Here is a 21533-nt window from a genome sequence, read left to right as displayed (position 1 = left end):
TGAGGGTGGGCTGAGGAGATAGTTCACTGCCAGCAGCAGGTTTTAGCAGATAACCTTGATTACCTCACTCATACAAATGGGGCTAATAGTGGGAGAAGTTATTCAATCAGCACTTATCTCAGTCTGCTGCATACAAGCACAGCGCTCTCAGACGCGCTTCATACTCAGAATTTCAACAAGCCAGTCGTACAGGCTAAAGGGAATTTTGATAGAGGTTCAGTAAAATGAATCTTTTAGTCGTTTGCATAGTTTGAGCTCAAGTTTGCATGTAGATGAAATTCAGCTAAGCTAATTTACCAAAGGTTTAGAGTGAAAGAATGAAAACCCTTTCGTTTGTGTACTGAGATTATAAAGGATTCTTCTATGATATGATACAATATGAGAAAATGCAAATGTGTCAGAATGAGTTGGTAGCACTGAGGTTCCTGAGGTCCTGGGATGAGTTCTTGCTTCAGGTCACTGCTTGTGAGTGACCTATGTTGATTACACCATGTAATCAACATAACAGTGTAACTAAAAGATGAATCACTGAAAAATTTATAACATTTTGGAATGTTTTAGCATTTGGTATGGCCATATACAGTAACAGGTGAATTACAAACTAAGTCAGTAACTAAAAACTGTAGAGTCGGAATAAAAAATTTAAATAACATTTTTCCATTTGTTATACTTTCATTTAATTTTCATGTCTTACCACCACTTTATCCTTGTCAGGGTCATGGTGGGTATGGTTTCCCCAGAATCACTAGGCACAATGCAGTAACCCACTCCAGACAGGACGCCAAGCCATTGTGGGGCGTTTCCCCCAGACATAATCAATCGTACTCATATGTAGACATCCAACCAGCTGAATACCCAGCAATAATGGGTTTGTGTAATTGGGTAAAAAAAAAACCCCCCAAAATACCAGAAAAAAATAATGGTAAAAATAAAAAAGACAAATACGGTCCAAAATAATATCACTGTTATTTATGTATTTTAATTATTTATGTATTTATGTATTAGTGTTATTTTATTAATTTAATAAGTGATGATAAATATGAAAGAAAATCTATTTAAATATATTATTATACTACTAGAATTCTTTTTTTTATTTTACATTAAATTAATAAATAAATTAGCAAATAAATACCATGTCGCATGGCGGCACAGTGTCCATAAACAGTGTATTTATATAACAAAAATAATAAGGTTCCAACTTTGTTGCAAAAGCTTAAGAAAGACCATTTCCTGTTCCAGCATGACTTTGTCCCTGTGTACAAAGCGAGGTCTTGGTGTGAAGCGACTCCAGTGGCCTGCACAGAGTCCTGACCTCGAACAACTTTAAAATGAATTGGCAGGCCTTTTTATTGGTTCCTGACTTCACAAGGGCACAAGTTCTCTCAAACACACTCGAAATCCTTCCCAGAAGAATGGAAGCTGGTGCAGCCACAAAGGGGGGTTGGGAGAGGGGGGTAGTAAATGCCATTATGATAGGTATGGGTTTAAATTAGGATGTCCCAGAAGCTACTAAACAGCCACCTAGTATATTTCAAATACTGATAACATTCTATGTTTCAATGTATTTCGAGGTGAAATTTATTTCATGCAGTTATGGAGTAAGTCTGTTTTTACTTATCGTGACCCATCTGTCAGTTAGCTGGACATGAGTCTTGTAGTTCAGAGGGACTGCTTTTATCTGGACTTATTATTAGTTCTCTGCAATCAGACTTACCTGGACGTCTAATAAAGTGCAGAGAGTTGCATTAATCTGCTCATATGGACTGATGAAGCGATAGCGCTGAGCCGGTTGATGAAGTCTGGGCTGGAGTTGCCTAAGTGATGGATGACTGTGCATGTGTGTGGCTTAGTATGCTAAAGATGGACGATGAGATTGTATTTGTCATGGTGTGTGTTTTTGATAGTGCAACTGCGTATCTGTTTATTATCTACCTAGAATTTTCTCTTATCAGGTGCGAGGTGGCAAACAAACAGTGGGTATGCATGAACGTGTGCATTCGCATGTCAGATTGTCTGTAATTGTAGCAGAGATGCGCTAGACACTCTCCTGTTAGTTTGCCGATTGGCTGGCTCTCTCTTCCCAGGCAAGTAGATAATGAGATGTCTGTCATCAATAATTCATGAGTGTGTGCCGGTATTCTGCTCTCCCACAAACACACACACAAAAAAAATGAAGACGGCAACAAACTCCTCCGTAATTACCTCTAGCCTGTTGTTTTGTGTGTACGGGTGGGTGGCGGGCAATCGGAAAAGACAAAGGACCGTGTCTACATATGTCTGAGCTAGAGGGAACATCCAGGCTGTGTAGCGAAACACGATGCCTAAGATCGGCCGTGCATGAGGTCGTTTTTTTTTCGTTATTGGCTGGGAAATGAAAGTCAGCGCTAACACCTTCTATAGTGAGAATGGATTTCTGCACCTAGAACAATATGCTAACAGGTGTGTGGAGACTTCTCAGTCTTTCCAGTGCATGTCGGTCGTCCGCTGGCTGTCTCCTTAGAGACCTTCCTCAAGTGTCATATAATGCTTTATTGAAGTAAAAAAGGTGGTGGCTGGATTTTTGGATTTTCAGGTTTATGATGCACTGCCTCAGGGGCCAGCTGGAGGGCAGGATTATACGAATGGAATGAGTGAGACAGATAAAAAACTTATTGCCACTGGTAAAATAAAGCACAAATGCAGACGGAAAAGATGGAACTCTGTTCTTCTCATTGCTGTACAGATCTAGAAAACAGTTCAACTATTAAAATACAGTTTTAATCTATAGATTAATTACCACATCAATATCTTGGCATCATCCTATACAATCTGAAAATGTTCTGCATAATAAACCATTATTTTCCTTGTGTGTTGTTAACCTGACCTGTTCATGCAGGTTCCTTCTCTTCATTAAAGTCACTCAAGTGCTTGTCCAGTCTCTCATCCTCTCATGAATGGACTGCCACCATGTTTAACATCAGATTTCTTCTTTCCTATACTAGCCTTCCTTCCGTCCTTCTTTCCTTTCTATACTACCCTTCCTTCCTTCCTTCCTTCCTTCCGATACTAGCTTCCTTCCTTCCGTCCTTCCTTCCTTCTTATACTACCCTTCCTTCCTTCCTTCCTTCCGATACTAGCTTCCTTCCTTCCGTCCTTCCTTCCTTCTTATACTACCCTTCCTTCCTTCCTTCCTTCCTTCCTTCCTTCCTTCCGTCCTTCTTTCCTTCATATACTACCCTTCCTTCCTTCCTATACTAGCCTTCCTTCCGTCCTTCCTTCCTTCTTATACTAGCCTTCCTTCCGTCCTTCCTTCCTTCCTATACTAGCCTTCCTTCCGTCCTTCCTTCCTATACTAGCCTTCCTTCCGTCCTTCCTTCCTATACTAGCCTTCCTTCTGTCCTTCTTTCTTTTCTATACTACCCTTGCTTCCTTCCTTTCTTCCTATACTAGCCTTCCTTCCTTCCTTGCTTCCTAAACTACACTTCCTTCCTTTCTTCCTATACTAGCCTTTCTTCCTTCCTACCTACATTAGCCTTCCTTCCTTCCCTCCGTCCTTCCTTCCTAAACTACCCTTCCTTCCTTCCTTTCTTCCTATACTAGCCTTTCTTCCTTCCTACCTACATTAGCCTTCCTTCCTTCCCTCCGTCCTTCCTTCCTAAACTACCCTTCCTTCCTTCCTTTCTTCCTATACTAGCCTTCCTTCCTTCCTACCTACATTAGCCTTCCTTCCTTCCCTCCCTCCCTCCTTCCTTCCTTTCTTCCTATACTAGCATTCCTTCTTTCCCTTTTTTACCCACACTAGCCTTCTTTCATTCCTACACTAGCCTTCCTTCCTTCCTTCCCCCCCCCCCTTACCTTCCTCCCTCCCTCCCTCCTATACTAGCCTTCCTTTCTTTCCTCCTTCCTTTTCTTCCCTTCTTTTACTGTTCTACCACTGCTTTACACTGAACAGGGTCACAGTTGGTCTGACTGGGCAAAAGGTAGGAAACATTACAGACAGGTTGCAAGGTTCATCACAGGGCACACACACACACACACACACACACACACACACACACTTTGGGCAATATTAGTAGCTCCAGTTGGACAGACTGTATGGTTTTGGACTTGTGGGAGGAAACTGGAGCACCTAGAGGAAACCCACTTGGACCCATAGAGAAAATGCACACTACACACAGAAATAAACCCAGGCTCTTCTTTCTGTGAGTGCACTACCCACTGCGCCACCAGCAGCTAGCATATGCTAATTAATCGCATGGCAAATAAGCACTCTTTTCACAGTAATGTACCACATAGTCATAATTGTCATGTATTTCAATTATATTGGAAATGTTTGGTTGTTATGATTGTCCATTAGCAATGTAAAATATGATATATTCATTTAATATTATATAAAAAATTACTGACATATTTTATCCTTCGAGTGCAACAGTTCACAGTGTGCAACAATCATCTGCCTGCTCTAAAAATACTTCACAAAACTGAGCAAGACAGAATGACATGAGACAGGGAGCAGAGAAGAAAGAGAAGTAAAAGAAGAATGAAAGAGAAGATCTGACAGATAAGAGAGAGAGAAACTGCACGAGTCCTTTGTCCATTTATTTATGTCCAGACATGATGTGCTTTTTAATAACTCGTCTCCAGTAAAGTGAGACAGATGCGGTTGTTGTGTAGTAAGTCATGCTAGTGAAATACACACACACACACACACACACACACACACACACACACACACACACACACACACACAAATAAACACTTTAAAGCTGTAAAGTGCTTTTTTCCACGAAAGCAGTCAAAAAAAGCAATGCAGTTCTTCCTGACATCGCATACAGCAACAAAACAGACACACAAATCACATTTCAGTTTACATCCCATGTATGTGTTCTTTTATTAAAAATCATAAACAAATAAACATAAATAAAAGATTCTGCATGTTAACACTGAAAAACAATTCACACACATGCATCAGTGCTCAACAATTTACCTGAATGAGCCACCTTAAAGCTCAACAGCTGTCAATCACAAAAAAACAAAAGCATGGACTTTGTTCTGGCATGCCAGCCTCTCTGCCTGTGGCTCATAAAGCTCACTTTATTTATAACAGCAACTTCATTTATAACAGCAACTTTATTTATAACAGACGTGTTTTTGTGAATATATATGACCATCTAAACAAATTTTCCTTTAGCTAGCACCCAGGTGGCACAGTGGGAAATTTTGGAACTCTCCAGGTTTGAATCTCAGCTCTGCTACTGGTCGGCTGGGCGCCCCCTAGCAGGCACAATTACCAGTGCCTGCAGCAGACTAAATTGGCCACTAGACTGATTTGTGGGAAAAGACTGGACTAAAAGGAGGTGGGGTCTTCGACGCTCCTGTAAAGGACCCTGGTTAGTAGCCCAAAGTGGAATGCGGAGATCAGTGTGTGATCCACCAAAGTATGGGCAAATAAGGGGTTGGTGGACTGCCCACATGTCGGAAGGAGTGTGTGTCAGGCAAATATACCCTCCGCAGATGTAATCAGGGTGTCCAGCAGTGGAAAATGAATTGGCTACGCTAACTTTGGGGGGGAAAGGGAGAAAATGCATAAATAAAATAGTAAAAAAATTATTTCAGCATAACCTTTTACTTTTACATTTAGGGCATTTAGCAGATGCTTTTATCAAAAGCAACTTACAGGACTTTGACAGTATATTGTCTAAGCAATTGAGGGTTAAGGGCCTTGCTCCAGGGCCCAGCAGTGGTAACCTGGCAGTGGTGGGGCTTGAACCTTTCGATTACTAGTCCAGTACCGTAACCACTAGGCTACAACGGCCCTTATTGTCTTAAAAAATTAAATACACTTTTAAAAACTGTGATTTTGTTTTCTTTTGTTCTCCTTGTCTTTGAAAGCAGATCTGAAACCCCAAAATACACAACAATAGCAAATCTAGGCTTTTAACTATTTAAATATTTAAGAAAGAAGTTTAAAAAAAAACATGGATGTGAATGTAGGTCGGGAGTAACTGTGTTCTGTTAAACACAGAGAGGATCAGTTGATAATGAAAGAGGTTTGACTCTCGCTGTCTTCTCGAGGGCGGGAGCTCTCAGAGGATTTCATAGAGAGGTGAGACAAATCCTCAGTAAGTCACCTGTGAGAAAGGGATAGAGAGAGAAGACTCCTCCATGCTACAGATCAGTGGAGAGCACAGCAGTGTCCTTGATGAGCAAGAAGTGGAACATCACCTTCCAAGCTTCTATATATACCAGATCAGTGGTATTCAAGCTTTTTTTGGCAAGACTTCCTCAGACATCTGGTAAATTTGCATATGCCCCCTAAAAACACAGAATCTAGGCACATTTATTAAAAAGCTAAAGTTTGTGGACACCTGACCATGTGCTTACTGGACATAAGGTTTTAAAACCATGGGCATTAATAATAAAGATGCAGCTCCCTTTTACAGCCTCTATCCATCTGGAAAGGCTTTCCGCACAATTTTGTCAACAGAGCATTTGTGAGTTTTGGCACTGACGTTGGATGAGAACTGGTTTGTATTTCACATTCCAATTCATCTCAGTGGTGCTCTGTGAGGTTGAAGTCCGGACTCTGTGTGAACCACATCACACTCTACAAATCGCAAAAAAAGTCTTAGGTTGTGTTTTTAGTTGTCAGCTTTGGTTTGATTAAAACAAACCCTGGTGCGAGTGCTCTGTTAATGTGATTAGTAAAAAGTGTGAACGCTTCCTTTCATACAGTTGTTCGCACCAAATAAGCAGAGGGATCTAGGTCTGTTTCTAAACAAATTCTGGTGTGATTCATTTCAGGTATGATTACAATATGAACCAAAGGAATCTTAACAAAACAAACACAGGATTTTAATGTAACAGGATGCAACACTAAACTTGCTGCAAGAGAAGAGAGAGAACAGAGTAGCTTCTATGGTATGTGCATCAGGAATTTCCAGTGCTGTTTTGATTCCTTTTTACCACTTTACCACCTTTTTCTGTCTTTCCAGTTCATAACAATACTCAAGGTAGGTATTCATAAACCTGATAAGTGGATTAAGTCCAGTGTTGTTCATTGTTATGATGACTGGCTTGCAAAACATACAGCATACATGCATTACACTGCACGTCACCTTTAAATCTGTTAATTTTGGTGATTTGGTGGTTTGAAGTGTAAACGCTCAGCAAACCAGGACTAAGATGTAACATTGCATTATTTTATTTTTAGGTCAAAACCAAGTGAACCAAACTCATAGCATAAACATGACCTGGGTGTGAACGCTTCCTTTCAAACTCTGGTAATAACTCTGGTCAAACTCTAATAAGCGTACTGAGACTGCTTAAGCGAGGGGCTCTCAATCCATTACTAAATGAATTCTGGTGCGACTAGTTTCAGGTATGAACACAATATTCATATTGTGTGTTCATATTGTGTTCATACCTGAAACTAGTCGCACCAGAATTCATTTAGTAATGGATTGAGAGCCCCTCGCAGACGAGAGCCCCTCAAAGACGAGAACCAAACACAGGACATGATTTTTAAAATATTTTCGACTTATTTGCTAAGCAAACCAGGACTAAAATGTTTGGTCCAGACCAAGGAAACGAAACTATAAGTATAAACACAACATTAAAATAAAATTACTTTTCTCCAGACACCACAGCCAATAACAGCAAAAACTACTTTCATGTATAATACGTTCCTGATCAGTTAATTATGAAGCTACAATCTGATTAAATATTCAGTAAAGTATGTGTTATAACTATATTTTACTGTATGTAATTATACGTATAATAAAATATAATAAATATAACTATAAAATTACATAACTGTTTAACTATATGTAAATGTAGTCTGTAAACTATATTTACAGTGACTGTAATTTGTTAAAATGAAAAACTATAATTTATTCTTAGGTCAAAATCCACACCATGAAGCAAAACACATCAACTCTGCAAGCTTTCAAATATCAAACTGTAATACTGCCAACAAAGCTTAAAAAAAACTCCTGAATTTCTGTGTAATAGCCAGAGGCAAATTTTAGAAGGAATTACACCCCAGCTGTGGCCTCTGAGAAGATCTAAGCATGAACATTTCATAAACTTGGCTTTTCTCCATCCTCCACAGTGATCAGAATCAAAGCCATGTTGCAATTACGCTTTCATTACTCTGATCTTAATGATACACCGCGCTCATTTATTGATTTTATGCCACCACACCACAGTTCCCAAACACCAGAGCTGTGCACGCCAGGCTCCCCTAACAGATATTTTCCAGACAAGCTTGGGACTTTATAACTTTGCCTGAAAAAGGTTTTGGCTCCATTATTTACATAGTGTGATTAAGAATTGATGGGGCTCAAAATAAGTGGGAATTTGCAATGAGACTGTAATTGGGGAAAGAAAAGGATTGTAAAAAAAACATGAATGTTGGGAAGGATCAGGAGCTGGCTTTACATTCACTAGTGTAGTTGTAGCACAGTTGGATAAAGTTACAAAGCATGTGGGTTCTGTGTGTCATGTTGCTGATTACAACCTATGTTTGGATTTAAAAACAAGAAATATAAAGTTGACATTTAGGTGTCTCAGAATCAGAAGTAATTTTCTTAGACTTTACAAATGTTTACCCAGCCCCAATTTGAGCCATATTATTTTAATTAAGAAGGAACTGTAATTAAATCGATGTGACCTTCATAATACATGGCTTTTTTAGAAGTATGCCTCTATGCATTTCATACCAAAGAGGTGGCCAGGTATTTCCTGAGCAGTGTTATCAGGGTCTTCTCTTTAAGCACTGGAATAGAATACTATAGACCTACAGCACTGGAAAACAACATAAAGTGAAAAGTGAAACCAAGGGGGCAAATTATTGTAGTTAGTTCAACTGTCATTGTATTTTATTGTCTAACAATGGCTCTAGGCTTTATTGATCATCCCTCAAGACCAAAAATTTCTATGGTTCATGTCAGTTTTTTTACATGTACATTTTAAACCTAGGGCCTTCACCTCAACCCTAGTAAACACCTTTGGGAAGAAAGCACCTCATGAAAAGCCTGTCTAGAAAAAAGGTTGTGACATAAAACGTTGGGGCATGGTTTTGGTTTTAATATAGTGCATAAAGTTCACTGTCAGGAGTCCTGCTTTTTGTGATATACATTTGAACTTTATATTAAAAGCTTACAATGCTAGCTTCATTTTATTCTTGTCTGTTAAGAGACCAAATAATGATTTGTTATATCTGGATCTGGGTTCAGATCTGTCAGTGAACTATTCATAGTAATTTAGGGAAATGAATCCCATCATTTCTCTTGTACTATTTGTAAATTCCAGACAAGAGATGTTACAGACTAATCCAGCCACGGGAGTGCTTTGAATATCAGGACACATAATTTAGACAATACACTGTCTGTACATTGTGTAGCTTTGCTTTTGCACTTCACAGGGTGTGTGTGTAGCTTCAATATAGTATCCTGGCACAATGAGGACTAATCAAAGAAAGCTGAGCTCTATTTCCAGGCCTGGCACATCACCAAGAAATAGCAATCGTTCAACAAAGCTGTGATGGCTCTCCCCGTAGACTCTTTATACTTTTTACCCATTACCTTACCATTAGGATTTATTTCTCATTATTACAGCATAAGTGCAGTCATATTTCATACTATTGCTTTAGAAAGGATGGAACTGCACTGATATAAGTCTGCGACTTCTATCTGCTCTTTCATGAATCAATAAAAACCAAAAAGTAAAGTGGTGGGAAGTACAGTAACGGCTTTATTAAATTAGTGCAAAAGACAGACAGAACTCATTCAGAACGTCATTGTTTTCTTCGCTTAATCAGAACGTAAAATGTCTTTCACAGAAACCAACAGATTGTGTTATTTTTTTCTTTCTTTTCATGAGCAAACCACCAAACTAACAAACTAGCTTGGCCTCTCTGTTGGGGCTAAAGGGAGGCAAGACAAGTGTCATACCAAGTACTAAAAACACACAGTCCGACTACATACCTGTCTGCACACCAGTTTAAAATTCCACATTCAACCGGACATTCCCAAAAACCAAGGTAATACGTAGAAAATAAGATACATCAATTTGCCTCGAATTTGCAAAAGGAAAACAGGTTTTTACTCATGAGGGGTCTGCAGTCAAATTGTTTAAGTTAATAAATTTATACAATGGTAAAAAATAAAAATATATATATTTAGAGTGTACTTTCCCCCCACTGGTTCACATCATTACTATAAAGATATATTTCACTCCATAACAACTAATGCAATTTAAAAAAAAACAAAATAAAAAAAAAAGACTCCAGAGATTTAACTTTAAACTTTAAAGGCTTTTGGCTACCAACTTGCCCTAAGAAACCACAGTCACAGCAGACTAAACACGCCTCACGTCTTTGCCTTACATTAACAAACAAGTACTCTTTAACCAGGGACAAATAAAATACATCAGAAAGTGTAATCGCTTTCCCCCCATCCAGTACGTCTTTATCCAGTAAGAGTTCTTTCAGATTCAGTGCCATCCAGGACAGTCTCCATAAGTACTGATAGGAAAAAATTGGCGGGGCAAAAGAAATGCAGACAGTAAGAAAAAAAATGAGCGGGAAAAATTTAAAGGTGACGGTGCTGGAAAAAATAGCAGGAAATAAAAGTCTATAGTGAAACGTGACCAAATGTCCTCTTCTTTATCCTCAGCCTGGGTTTGACGGGGGCACGGACTGGTAGATATTCGTCAGTGTTGTGACAGGATTATGGAAAGATTGAGCTTTACAGGCCTGAGAGAGAAAGAAGAGAAACAGAATGTAAGAAGCAGCACAGGACAGAATACGAAGTAAGGATTTTATCAAAACTGATTAAAGATCAAAAAGGCAATCACTTTGAAATCCTATGAGGAAAAAAAAACTTCTGAGAGATTCTGGAGCTTATGAACTTGTTATTTGAGCTCTACGTGTTATGGCGTGCAATATGTGAAAAGATGTCAGATGTTGTGCAGGGGAATAATTTTAGCCTCCTGCATATGGTATGAGAAAAAACAGATGTAAATGGATTAACTCTGCACGGCTGCTGCTAAAAAGCTAATTAAATCATTAATTCATCTTTAATAAATGTGTTATTCTGGTCAGGAACATGATGACCAGAGACTAACCCAGAAACATAAAGTATAATGTGTGAATACCCATCAGACTTAGGTGATGAGAGCTATTTAATCATTACACATGTGTAAGAAGCAGCTGAAAATGCATCTTTTTAAATGAGCTTTTTATGATTCAAATTTTTTTATTGTTATTTTTGCAGTTGAGGTGGGTCTGCCTCCTCCGACCCGTGCGCAGCCCTTAACGAAACCCTTTTCCACCCATGCACTCTGCACAGGTGCCTCTATCTGCCAATCAGGGTCCTTACACAGCGTTTGAAGACCCCGCCCACATTTTCCGGTCATCCCTCCCTACCGGTGGCAACGCCGAACTAAGGAATTCAGAATCTCGGCGCTGGTGTGCTAGCGAAATATCCCACTGTGCCACCTGGGCGTTTCAATGTTTTTTAATCTGATTCTTGCATTTTATCATTTTAGCTGAACCCATTTCCTTGGGACCCATGTTGCTGTGCAACAACCATCTGCACAACCTCCTGAAATGGGAGTCGCATGGCAGCACATATCCTACGGACCTGGGTTTGATCCATTTCAAGGAGCAAGCGAGTTCTTTTTACATCTGTGAGGATTTTTTCTGGGTTTCTCTCTAGGTTCCTACCACCTCCTAAAACATGTTAAAATGGGACCGGCTACTCTAAACGAGTGTGTGCTGCCCTGTCCATGGTACATTCATGCCTCACTCCCAGCGGAGCACCACACTCACATCCCTTCATTACTGAAATATTTCTAAAACACAAAACAGATTAAAGCTGCTATTGGACATTGGGTTGAAAAATTAAACCACTCATGGACACGAGGTAATTTTGAGAGTAGAGACTTCCCGTATCTTTCACTATCTGCACTATTATTATTATTGTTTCTCTCCGCTGCTCTTGTTTTTCTCCTGGGCTGCATCGGCAAAATAAGATTAAGGAGCAAGTTTGAAAAATGCAAGTTGTAATTTCGCGAGACGTTTAGAAATGAATTGGCCTGTAGGCCTCTGAAATGCCAGACCGATCGAAGCGTGCCACATCCGATGGGGGGAATATTTAATAGGAAGTACTATTGATTTTTTCCCCTTAAATATGTAATTTTTTTCATCTAGCCACTTTTGTATTCAAAACCTAAGTGTATTTGAAAGGGAAATCAAAAACTGAACACCGCTCACAAGTTTGGAGAAAATCTCCTTAGTTTCAGACAATGCCTTGTGCAAATGTAATGAGACTTCACACCCTTTATTCACGCACCGAGGACCAGAAACACAACAGGTAATTCTTTCTCTCCAGGCAAAAAGAGCAGGAACTCAAACATGAAAATACATAACAAAATCAATTCACTTCTCCAAAGCGCAATGAAGTCAGGTGAAAAAAAGATAACCCAACACATACACACATCTCCTCACACCGGGACCGAGGAAGACAGTACGGATCTGGCATCCACTGTGGATCCGAAACGTGGAGAGACTGAGCGATGGAGGGCGCAGGAGGAACTAGTGTTTGATCTAATTAGGATCATCCTGATTGGAAGAAAGTGGTGGTGGCAGCAGTCGGCTGGAGTCAGAGCAAACATGATAACATGTGACCTCTGCGTTTCGACCCAGCCGCCTGCTCGCAAAATGCACAGTCTTTCCTCCTTCCTCTCTCGCTGACTCGGCCTCTGTCTGGAAATAAAACCAAACACTAGATGGCTGTCAGAGGGACCTCTGCTAACTTTCATCTTTCAAGCTTCACACTTAACTAGCTTCTAGGTCTAGAAATATCAGACTTTAAAGCCCCAAAACCTCCAGTTTTCTTTTTGTTTTCTTGCTAAACGCAAAGCTTTATGGCAAAACACAACTTACAGGGACGCTCAGGTGGCGCAGCGGTAAAACACGCTAGCATACCAGGGCTAACATTTTGAACTCGTTGGTTCGAAACTCAGCTCTGCCATCGGGCTGGGCGGCTACATGAACAACGATTGGCTGTTGTTTATACAGAGTGGGATCCGGATAGGGACTCCTCATAACTGAGGCAATTATGACCTCTGCTGGCTGATTAATGGCGCCTGCACAGAGTCGTGGAATAATGCATTGATCAGGGTGTGGCTCTACATACACACAGCTGATCCACATATGAACTCACCTCGTGCAGGTGAAAAGATGCAGTCGGCTACTGCAAACGTGTCTGAGGGGGTGGTCAGTCTCGCTCTCCTCAATCAGGGTGGGGATTTGCATCAGTAGAGTGGAAGCATTAGGGTTATTGGATACGGTCACAGTGAAGTGCACTATTTATTTTTATTACTTAATTTTTACATATCTGCAACTATTTTGTATATATTGTACTATTTTATTCTTTTTTTTTCTACTTTTTTCTAAAACTTGTAACTAAGCCTTGGCAATACAAATGTCCTTATTTGTCATGCCAGTAAAGCTACCTTTTTTTCCCCACAATGTGTGTCTCTCAAAGGGACTAAAAACAGAAAATGCTGCTGACGTGTCTGTCTGACAGATTTTTTTTTTTGCTCAACAAATGTGGTTCCACTATAGTCAGAGTAGATTAAAAGCATGAAAGTACTAGTCTCGGCAGAAAAGAGGATTTAGAACTTCAGTGGAGTGCCGGTGGCTTGGTTGTGTGATGAATACAACTTGGGTTTATTTCCCTGTTTGTGGATTAATTACATTTCTCTTCTTAAAGGATCCTTTATCAGATGAACAGCGGCTTTTAATGTCAGATTAGTCCATTTCTGCTGTCTTTCATTCTATTCACATTTAAACCAGCCTGCTACTAACTTTACTCTTGTTCTATTTCAAATAACATCCAATATTTAAAAAAAGGCTTATATTAAAGAAACGCAATTGCAGGTCAGAACAAGATAATTTTCTTTCTGATTAGTAAACCAAAGACTAACTTGTTTTTTCCCAGTTGGTACTAGAATGCAGGGTCAGTCATTATATCAAATGAACTCAATAATTAGAAGGGGCAGCACGGTGGCTTGGTGGGTAGCACTGTCGCCTCACAACAAAAACGTCCTGGGTTCGATCCCCATTAGATCCCCATTAGATTTGCATGTTCTCCCCGTGTCTGTGTGGGTTTCCTCCGGGAGCTCCGGTTCCCTCCCACAGTCCAAAATCAAGCAGTCTGGTTAATTGGAGACACTGAGGTGAAGGAGTGTGCGTATGTGTGTCTGCCCTGCGATGGACTGGCAGCCCGTCCAGGGTGTTACTGTGTTCCTTGCGCCCAATGAAAAGCTGGGATAGGCTCCAGCAACAACCCCCCCCCCATGACCCTAATTGGATTAGCAGTTAAGAAAGTGAGTGAGTGGCTTATATTACAGAAAAACCACTGCAGGTCAAGAACACAGTGTCAGTTATTATATCAAATTAATCAATAATTAGAAGGGGCGTCTGTATACTTTTGGCAATGTAGTGTATATAAAATCCCAATATGAAAACTCAAACAAGCCCAAGTGTATCATATACACATTAAATCATGCGGTAATTATCAATATTTTGATGTGCATTTCTGCTTCATGGATTATGTGTGTGTGTGTGTACTGTACATGATCTTGACATGAAATCCCTCCTTGCTGCTGCAACTTAATGAACCCTGAGAGCCATTTCCTCAAATCAGATTCCAAGCGGACCTACAGGGGGCACTGTGGTTATCTGTGGTGTGTGAATCACAGTACAAACTACCGTTTAGCCTCTGTAGCCATGTGTACCAGAGGAAATCTCAGCTCACAGTGGGAAGAACCAGCACAGCTTCATTTGTTTGCTCGTAAGATAACCGTGTTTGCATTCATCGACTGCTCACGCCGCCTCGCTATCTGATAACCCCATAACCGCGCTGAGCGATGGTGGCCTGCCTGCCTCTGCTTACTGTTTCTAAACCCCATCGTGCTCAGTTTTAATGAATTCCAATGCAGACACTCACAAACATATTTTTCAAAGGGAAAGCTATGAGATGTGTATACGGGTCATTATCTGAATAGGGTGTCAAACACCGTGTCTCACATGTTTATAAGAAAATAATAGTGTGTTATGCCTTTCAGATTTATAGACTTAAACTGTGTTTTGTAACAAACTAATCATATGAATCATGATTCTTTGCATGATCTTTTCCTATATATATGGTTTGTTCAATCTAATTCTAATTTATTTAAATGATCTAGGACAAGGAGGTTTGTTCGTTGTAATAATTAGGAATTGTTTTATAGCCTGTCTTGCCCTCGGCCTGCTCAACAGGGTTTTTTGGTCGTGGAATATGTAAAGTCACATTAAGACAATGTCAGTTGTAAAAACTGATATACAAATACATTTGACTTGTCTTGACTTACTGTACTGGATTATTGATTAGAAGGTTAAGAATTCATGTTATTCTTTTGGTAGTCTTTTATGGTATTGATTTCCATAGTGGGTCAAATGCCAACCTGCTACTGCAAAAAAAAAAAAAAAAAATATATATATATATATATAAAAAATTAATAAATATAAATAATTTTAATAAATAAATAAATCAATTAATAAAAAAGCAGAGAGACGGCCGCTCAGGTGGTACAGCAGTAAAATATACTAGCCCACCAGAGCTGAGATTTCAAATACATCATATCAAATCTCAGCTCTGCCATCCGGCTGGGCGGCTATATGAACAACGTTTGGCTGTTGTTCATCCAGGGAGAGAGCCAGATAGGGACCTCATAACTGATGCAATTACGACCTCTGCTGGCTGATTGATAGAGTCTGCACAGAGTAGAGGAATAATGCTGATCAGGGTATGTCTCTCCGTGCACAAGGCTTATCGGCATCTGAACTCGGCTTGTGCAGGTGGAAAGATGCAGTCGGCTACTGCTCACGTGTCGGAGGGGACGTGTGTCAGTTCGCTCTCCTCAATCAGGGGCAGTGAGCAGCACCAGTAGAGAGGAAGCATAACGCAATTGGGTAAAAAAATCCAGAGAAAATGCATTAAAAAAAAAGCAGACAGGCTTGGGGGTGCAGTCATCCATTACACTAGCCCACCACTGGGTTTAAATCTTAGCGGTGCCTTTGACTGCTGGAAGTCTACACAGACATGATTGGCTGTGTCTGGGAGGGGTGGTCGAAGCTCTGCGATGGATCTGCGTCTTGTCCAGCGTATTCCTGCCTTGCACCTAGTGTTTTCAGGTGGAAACAAACCCCCTGTGATCTTTACCAAGACAAAGCAGTTGGTGAAAATGACAACTAAATAAAACCTGAGCAGGGCAGCACAGTTCCACAGAAATCAGTGTGAATGTCAGTGAACACCAACATCCTGGAGCCCTGGTTTGAAACCTTGAGCGTATTCAGCATCCAGTTTATCGTTGTGTCCAGTCCTGCACCCATTAAGAGTCTAAAGCAGCTAATGAAAATGATTAAATATGTAATATATAGAATATTACACTTTGTCTTTTTCACTGACAGTGCTAAATAATTTTAGTGTTAAATGGTAAATAATGATGACATTGGTATCCTTTAGCAAATAATGACCCATATTATTGCTATACAGAGACTACAACAGTAGAATAAAATGACTGATGCCCTGTTCAGGGTGTGTTCCTGTCTAGCACAAATGACTCAGTGTGACCCTGATCAGTGGTTACTGAAGAAAAACTAATAAAGCAACTCGTAGCAAGGTGAGACCCTTACGTAGCCTCATATGCAACATGCTTGTATTTCTCCCGAGTCTTAAATACATTATTTATATGATCACAAAAACAAGCACACTCCAGCTTTTTTCATCTTCGAGAACAGAAGGATGGATTTTCTTTCAGCTGTGGAGATGTTCAGCCTCCCAACACACAGTTAATTTAAAGTGAAATGGCCATTTCAAATTCAAAAAATTGCATATTCTTGTAAGGCTTGTGTACTTCAGCATCTTGTCTTGATATTTCAGTGATTTTAGTGCAATTGTTCTTTTCCATGTGACAAATTCAATTTCCACTGAAGGGTGTACTTGTGCCTTGTGTGCAGTGTTTCTAGGTCATACCACACCAAGCTTTATAACATGCATAGATTATTACACTATTTGTTGTAACTGATAACTGTTTTTATTTTATCTTAAGGTTTATCATCTCCCTGCAGTATTCAGGGTTCGATACAGACATTTAAATCAGGCCTCCCTTCTTTCTCCTGCTCCAGCAGCATTAAGACACTGGTGTGTCCTCCTCTACATGTCCCTCTTCATCTCCCTCTCTCTCTCTCTGTTAATAAAAGCAATGTCTCCTGACAGAAATCATTTGTCTGATGCTTTCTTTCAGCCCTTGGCTTTATTTTAGTCAATCCAGATAAACACACATATGACAAAATAAATCAAAGTTCATCTGCTACAGCTTGCTAACACTCAAACACTGGAGCTGTGGCAGCAGCTGCAATAAAATGCTCATTTGTCAGTGTGTCTAAAACTATTTATGTTTAACCATGTGTGTTTGTATTTTGACTAGTAAAACAGTTTTACTGTTCGCATTTTAGCAGAGTAGCTAAAGCTTTTTTGTGGAAAACTAAAAAAACTAGTCATTTGCTGTTTTATTTTAAAAGCTTTCACTAAAAAGCTTTAACTATTTATAATAAGTAACACCACCAACAAAAAATCAAAATGTTGACTTGGAATTTTTAACATTGGTTTTGTGGTTTCTATAAATATGACCTCTGTAAATAATAATTTGTAATTTTTTTAAAGACATTCTTGGTCCAGTAACATCACCTTGTCAGATAAATTAAAATCATTAATTATTTGTTTTTATTTTTATTTATTTAAACAAATTTAAGATTTAATATGAGTTATAACTGTAGAAAACTGAAGAATTTTAAAATGAGAACAAAAACCAATGAAACTCCTTATAAATTGAAAGTGAGGACAAAACCAATGTCTTTAAGACCTACACTTCAATGCAGTATCTTGTTGTTTCCAATTTCTTATTGCAGTTCTACTGCTCCTGCTACAATGTGCTCCCTCAAACATGCTTGCAGTTGCCGTCACCTAGACCAAGTATGGAGAGCCCATATGAAGGAGCAAGAAGAACCCCATTCAACCCTTCTTCTCTTAGACACAGCAAATTGTGTCTGTTGGATGCTCAGGCAGGTCAGTAGCACTGCCGAGATTGAAACTTATCAGCTAGCATCAGACCACTGCACCATCTAAGCACCCTTACTTGTGTCTAGAATAATCCATCAGAACCCCCAAGCTCCCCATTACAAGACACCACACACTTTTAGATTATGCATATATGGCGATGCCAGTATTTTCTTTTGTTTTCACAAATCACGGTCAGTGTTTTCTCTGTGCCTGTAGATGTGTATAGAGTCAGAAATATTGAACATATAATATTGATTTCAGATAAAGGCAGCTCTGATCAGACTTGGGTAGATTAGATGGCTGTAATTGGATTTTTCACACAAAGAATTACATAAAAATACCAGTAAGATAAAAGAAAATTGAGGCCAGCCTTTAACTGGAAGAGACAAAACCACCATAAAGTCATACTCATTATTTTTATCCTTTTTATATCTAATTATATATATTTTCCTTAGTTTCATAGAAGAAATTCTTTAAAATAACTGTACTACTGGAATTCAAGGTAAAACGCTAACATCTGCTCATGAGTAATATCAGGAGATAAGATAGCATGAAAGAAGCATGATAATGGGAGATTTGAGAGGCAGATCAGAAAATTTGATCATGATGTGGCAAAAATAAAACACAGAAATCAATAAAGACAAAGACTGTATGATGTATGAAGACAGAGTTTTGCCTAGAGCTGTTTTGGCTTGGGCATCTCAATGGTTATATTGTGTTATGAATTACAGATGGGTTCTTCTACTACCCAACAGGCCTTACCCTGAGAGAAAACCATAAATGCACATAAAAAACTGAACTGAACTGAACTGAACTGAACAACCAGACAGGAATCTCAGATTTTCTGCCGAAGTGCTGTGAAACACTGGAGTAGTAATTTATTTAAGCTTTTGCAAACGATGTATATGAGATATAACGCTTACAGCATGAGATAGTAACCATGGGAGCATGTGTGAAGCACAGTGTGAGATTAACACACAGAGATATTGATGGAACGGAGCTTGGCAGTGAAAGAATTTTAAATTCTGTTGTAAAAATCTTTATGGGTTTTATGGGTGCTTATTATACACCAAGTCACACTGGCTCTTTACTGAATGATGGCAGCGCGATGAAATCACTAAGGACCGGTGAGATATGGAGCAGCGGCGAAAGATAAAAATACTGCACTTTGCTTTCTCCTATAAAATTGATAGAGCCAATGAGGATGGCCAGTGAGAGATTTACTGTCAAATTGTAAAAATGTAATAAAGTCTAGACTACCGCTAGCTCAGCTAACAGTACACTGTCCTGACAGCGTGAACAAATGGGCTTTTAGCTGCCAGGCTGAAAATGAGCAGGTACAATTACACTGTGTCGTAGAAATACTTAAAATCTAATGACTTTAAACTAAGCTCTTGAAGTATCAAAGACCTTGGGAACATATAAACCCATAAATCAGTCTAAATAGTACAGATTCATAGCATTAGCATAACATTTACGTTTGGCCGCAAGTATCCAAATCCATCTTCTTAGGTGCTTTATTTATTATACAGATGAATCGTTTCATAAAGCTGTGCAAATGTATTCAGATTTTATCCACCAGGCTCCATGAATCAGTAGCTTCTCTGGCCTTAAAGACCTGCGTATTTAGCCTGAAAACAAGCTAAGGGTCCCTGAGGGTTCAGTAAATAGTAAACAGAGACTGGACTGCACTGAAGTTGGTGGCATTCGGGTGGTCTGGTGACAGAGAACTAAAGGAGGCAAGATGTTTACTGGAGGAGGTTCGAAGAGAGGTGCTATGGTATTGTCAATATTGTCAATGCCGTCACACCAAGGATCTGGTTTTCACACGTCACCTGGGTGACCTGAAGGCATCCCTGATGCCAGTTAGGTTTTTCGGTACCATCGTCCTGAAGGAGATAGCACTGGGAATAAGGTGTTGTCATCTTATGTTTAATGAATCTGATGTACTTGCTGACCACTAGCATCACAGTACCGAACAGTAGGTTAAAGTGGGCCCTGAAGTGGGGAATAATGGAGATCAGTGCATGACTTTTGTATGCACTAGTGATCGTGTGTGAACCCCTACTTGGCCAAGACAGGCCATACCTAATGACACGTGCAGATTGCCAACCACTTCTTTTCAGCTGCACAAGTAGGAGTTCACACAGGATCAGTATGGTCAGAGTAGAGGTCTGCAGCAGTACTAGGTAATTGGGTATGACTAGATTGGCAGAAAAATGTATGAATGAATAAATAAAATAAATAATGGAATGAACTCTGTGACAATAGTACTTTTCTTTAGAGAAAAGCCTTGGTTTAAACACTAAAATAACTTATTTGTACATGTGAGAATAATTTCTGTTATTAATCCAGTTCTTTGCATCCGTAAATGAGTTTTTTGCTGATTCTAAAAAGGCTTTCGAGTGCTTAATGTAGTTCGTTTTCTAGAGTCCCCAACTGTTCCATGAATCTTTGTAATAGGAATGTAAATCTGATTGGTACTCACAGAGCATTGACATCAGGAGCAGGCCGAGCAGAAACAGTAGGTTTGTTTGGAGGGACGCGACTCCATTGCAGTCCATTCTGTTCTTCTTACAGGTGCACACCTGAACTTTGAGCTCTGTGTTGTTTGTTTGTGGAGGGAAGCCAGAGTCAGTCAGGACCAGTGGCAGGTTGTAGTTTGCTCGTTTCAGACTGTGCAGTAGCATGATCTGTGAATGTGTGTCTGTGGGGAAGAAAGAAAATGAATCACAGTGGGTAAACAAATGTGTAAACTGATGGACACCCAGATGGCTCAGGATTCTGAACTAATCTCAGCTATGCTACCGGTTGGCTGGGCGCCCCCTAGCAGACACAATTAGCAGTGCCACTAGTATGCTGGGTGAAAAAAAACTGGATCAACAAAGAGGTAAGATGTCCTCTGTGTAAGGACCCTGTTTAGGAGCCCGAGGCACCTGTACAGAAAGTGGAGGAAAGCGGAGATCTGCATGACTCTCCATGCGCGAGACTGTCCTCACACGAGAATCCAACAAAGTATGGGCAAATAAGAAGGAGTCGGTGGACTGTGCATGAGTCAGAGGGAGTGTGTGTCAGGCAAATATACCCTCCTCAGATGCGATCAGGGTCTCCAGCAGTGGAAGACTAATTGGCTACATTAAAATTGAAAGAAGGAAGGAAATGCATCATTAAAAAAGCAAAAAAAAAAAAAAAAAAAAAAATTTGTTTGCATGCTTATTCTAAAAACAGTTTCTATTTTCTTTCAGCCAATTTAAGGGAAAATCCTGAGCTAAGAATTTAACCAGTCAGTGGAATGTAGCCAGTGTGACTTACCTTTTCTTTTTCCTATGCTATTTCTTTTCATATATTCACTTTTACTTTGTTTACTTGTTTTTCCTC

The 21533-nt window shown here is 39.6% G+C and overlaps 1 protein-coding gene across 1 annotated transcript in view; it reads right to left on the bottom strand.

The window, feature by feature from the left end:
• Positions 1–9717: 9717 nt before the first annotated feature.
• cdh13 (cadherin 13, H-cadherin (heart)) overlaps positions 9718–21533 on the bottom strand; it is a 399576-nt gene continuing 387760 nt past the window's right edge. The window contains 2 exon segments of the mRNA XM_063004232.1: positions 9718–10738; positions 20644–20862. Of these exon segments, the coding sequence (XP_062860302.1) occupies positions 10731–10738; positions 20644–20862 (227 nt within the window). The 3' untranslated portion in view covers positions 9718–10730.

Source organism: Trichomycterus rosablanca, chromosome 11, assembly GCF_030014385.1.
Source record: "Trichomycterus rosablanca isolate fTriRos1 chromosome 11, fTriRos1.hap1, whole genome shotgun sequence".
Taxonomy (NCBI): Eukaryota; Metazoa; Chordata; class Actinopteri; order Siluriformes; family Trichomycteridae; genus Trichomycterus; species Trichomycterus rosablanca.
The sequence above is the reverse complement of the archived record's forward strand: the minus strand, read 5'-3'. Positions and strand labels throughout refer to the sequence as shown.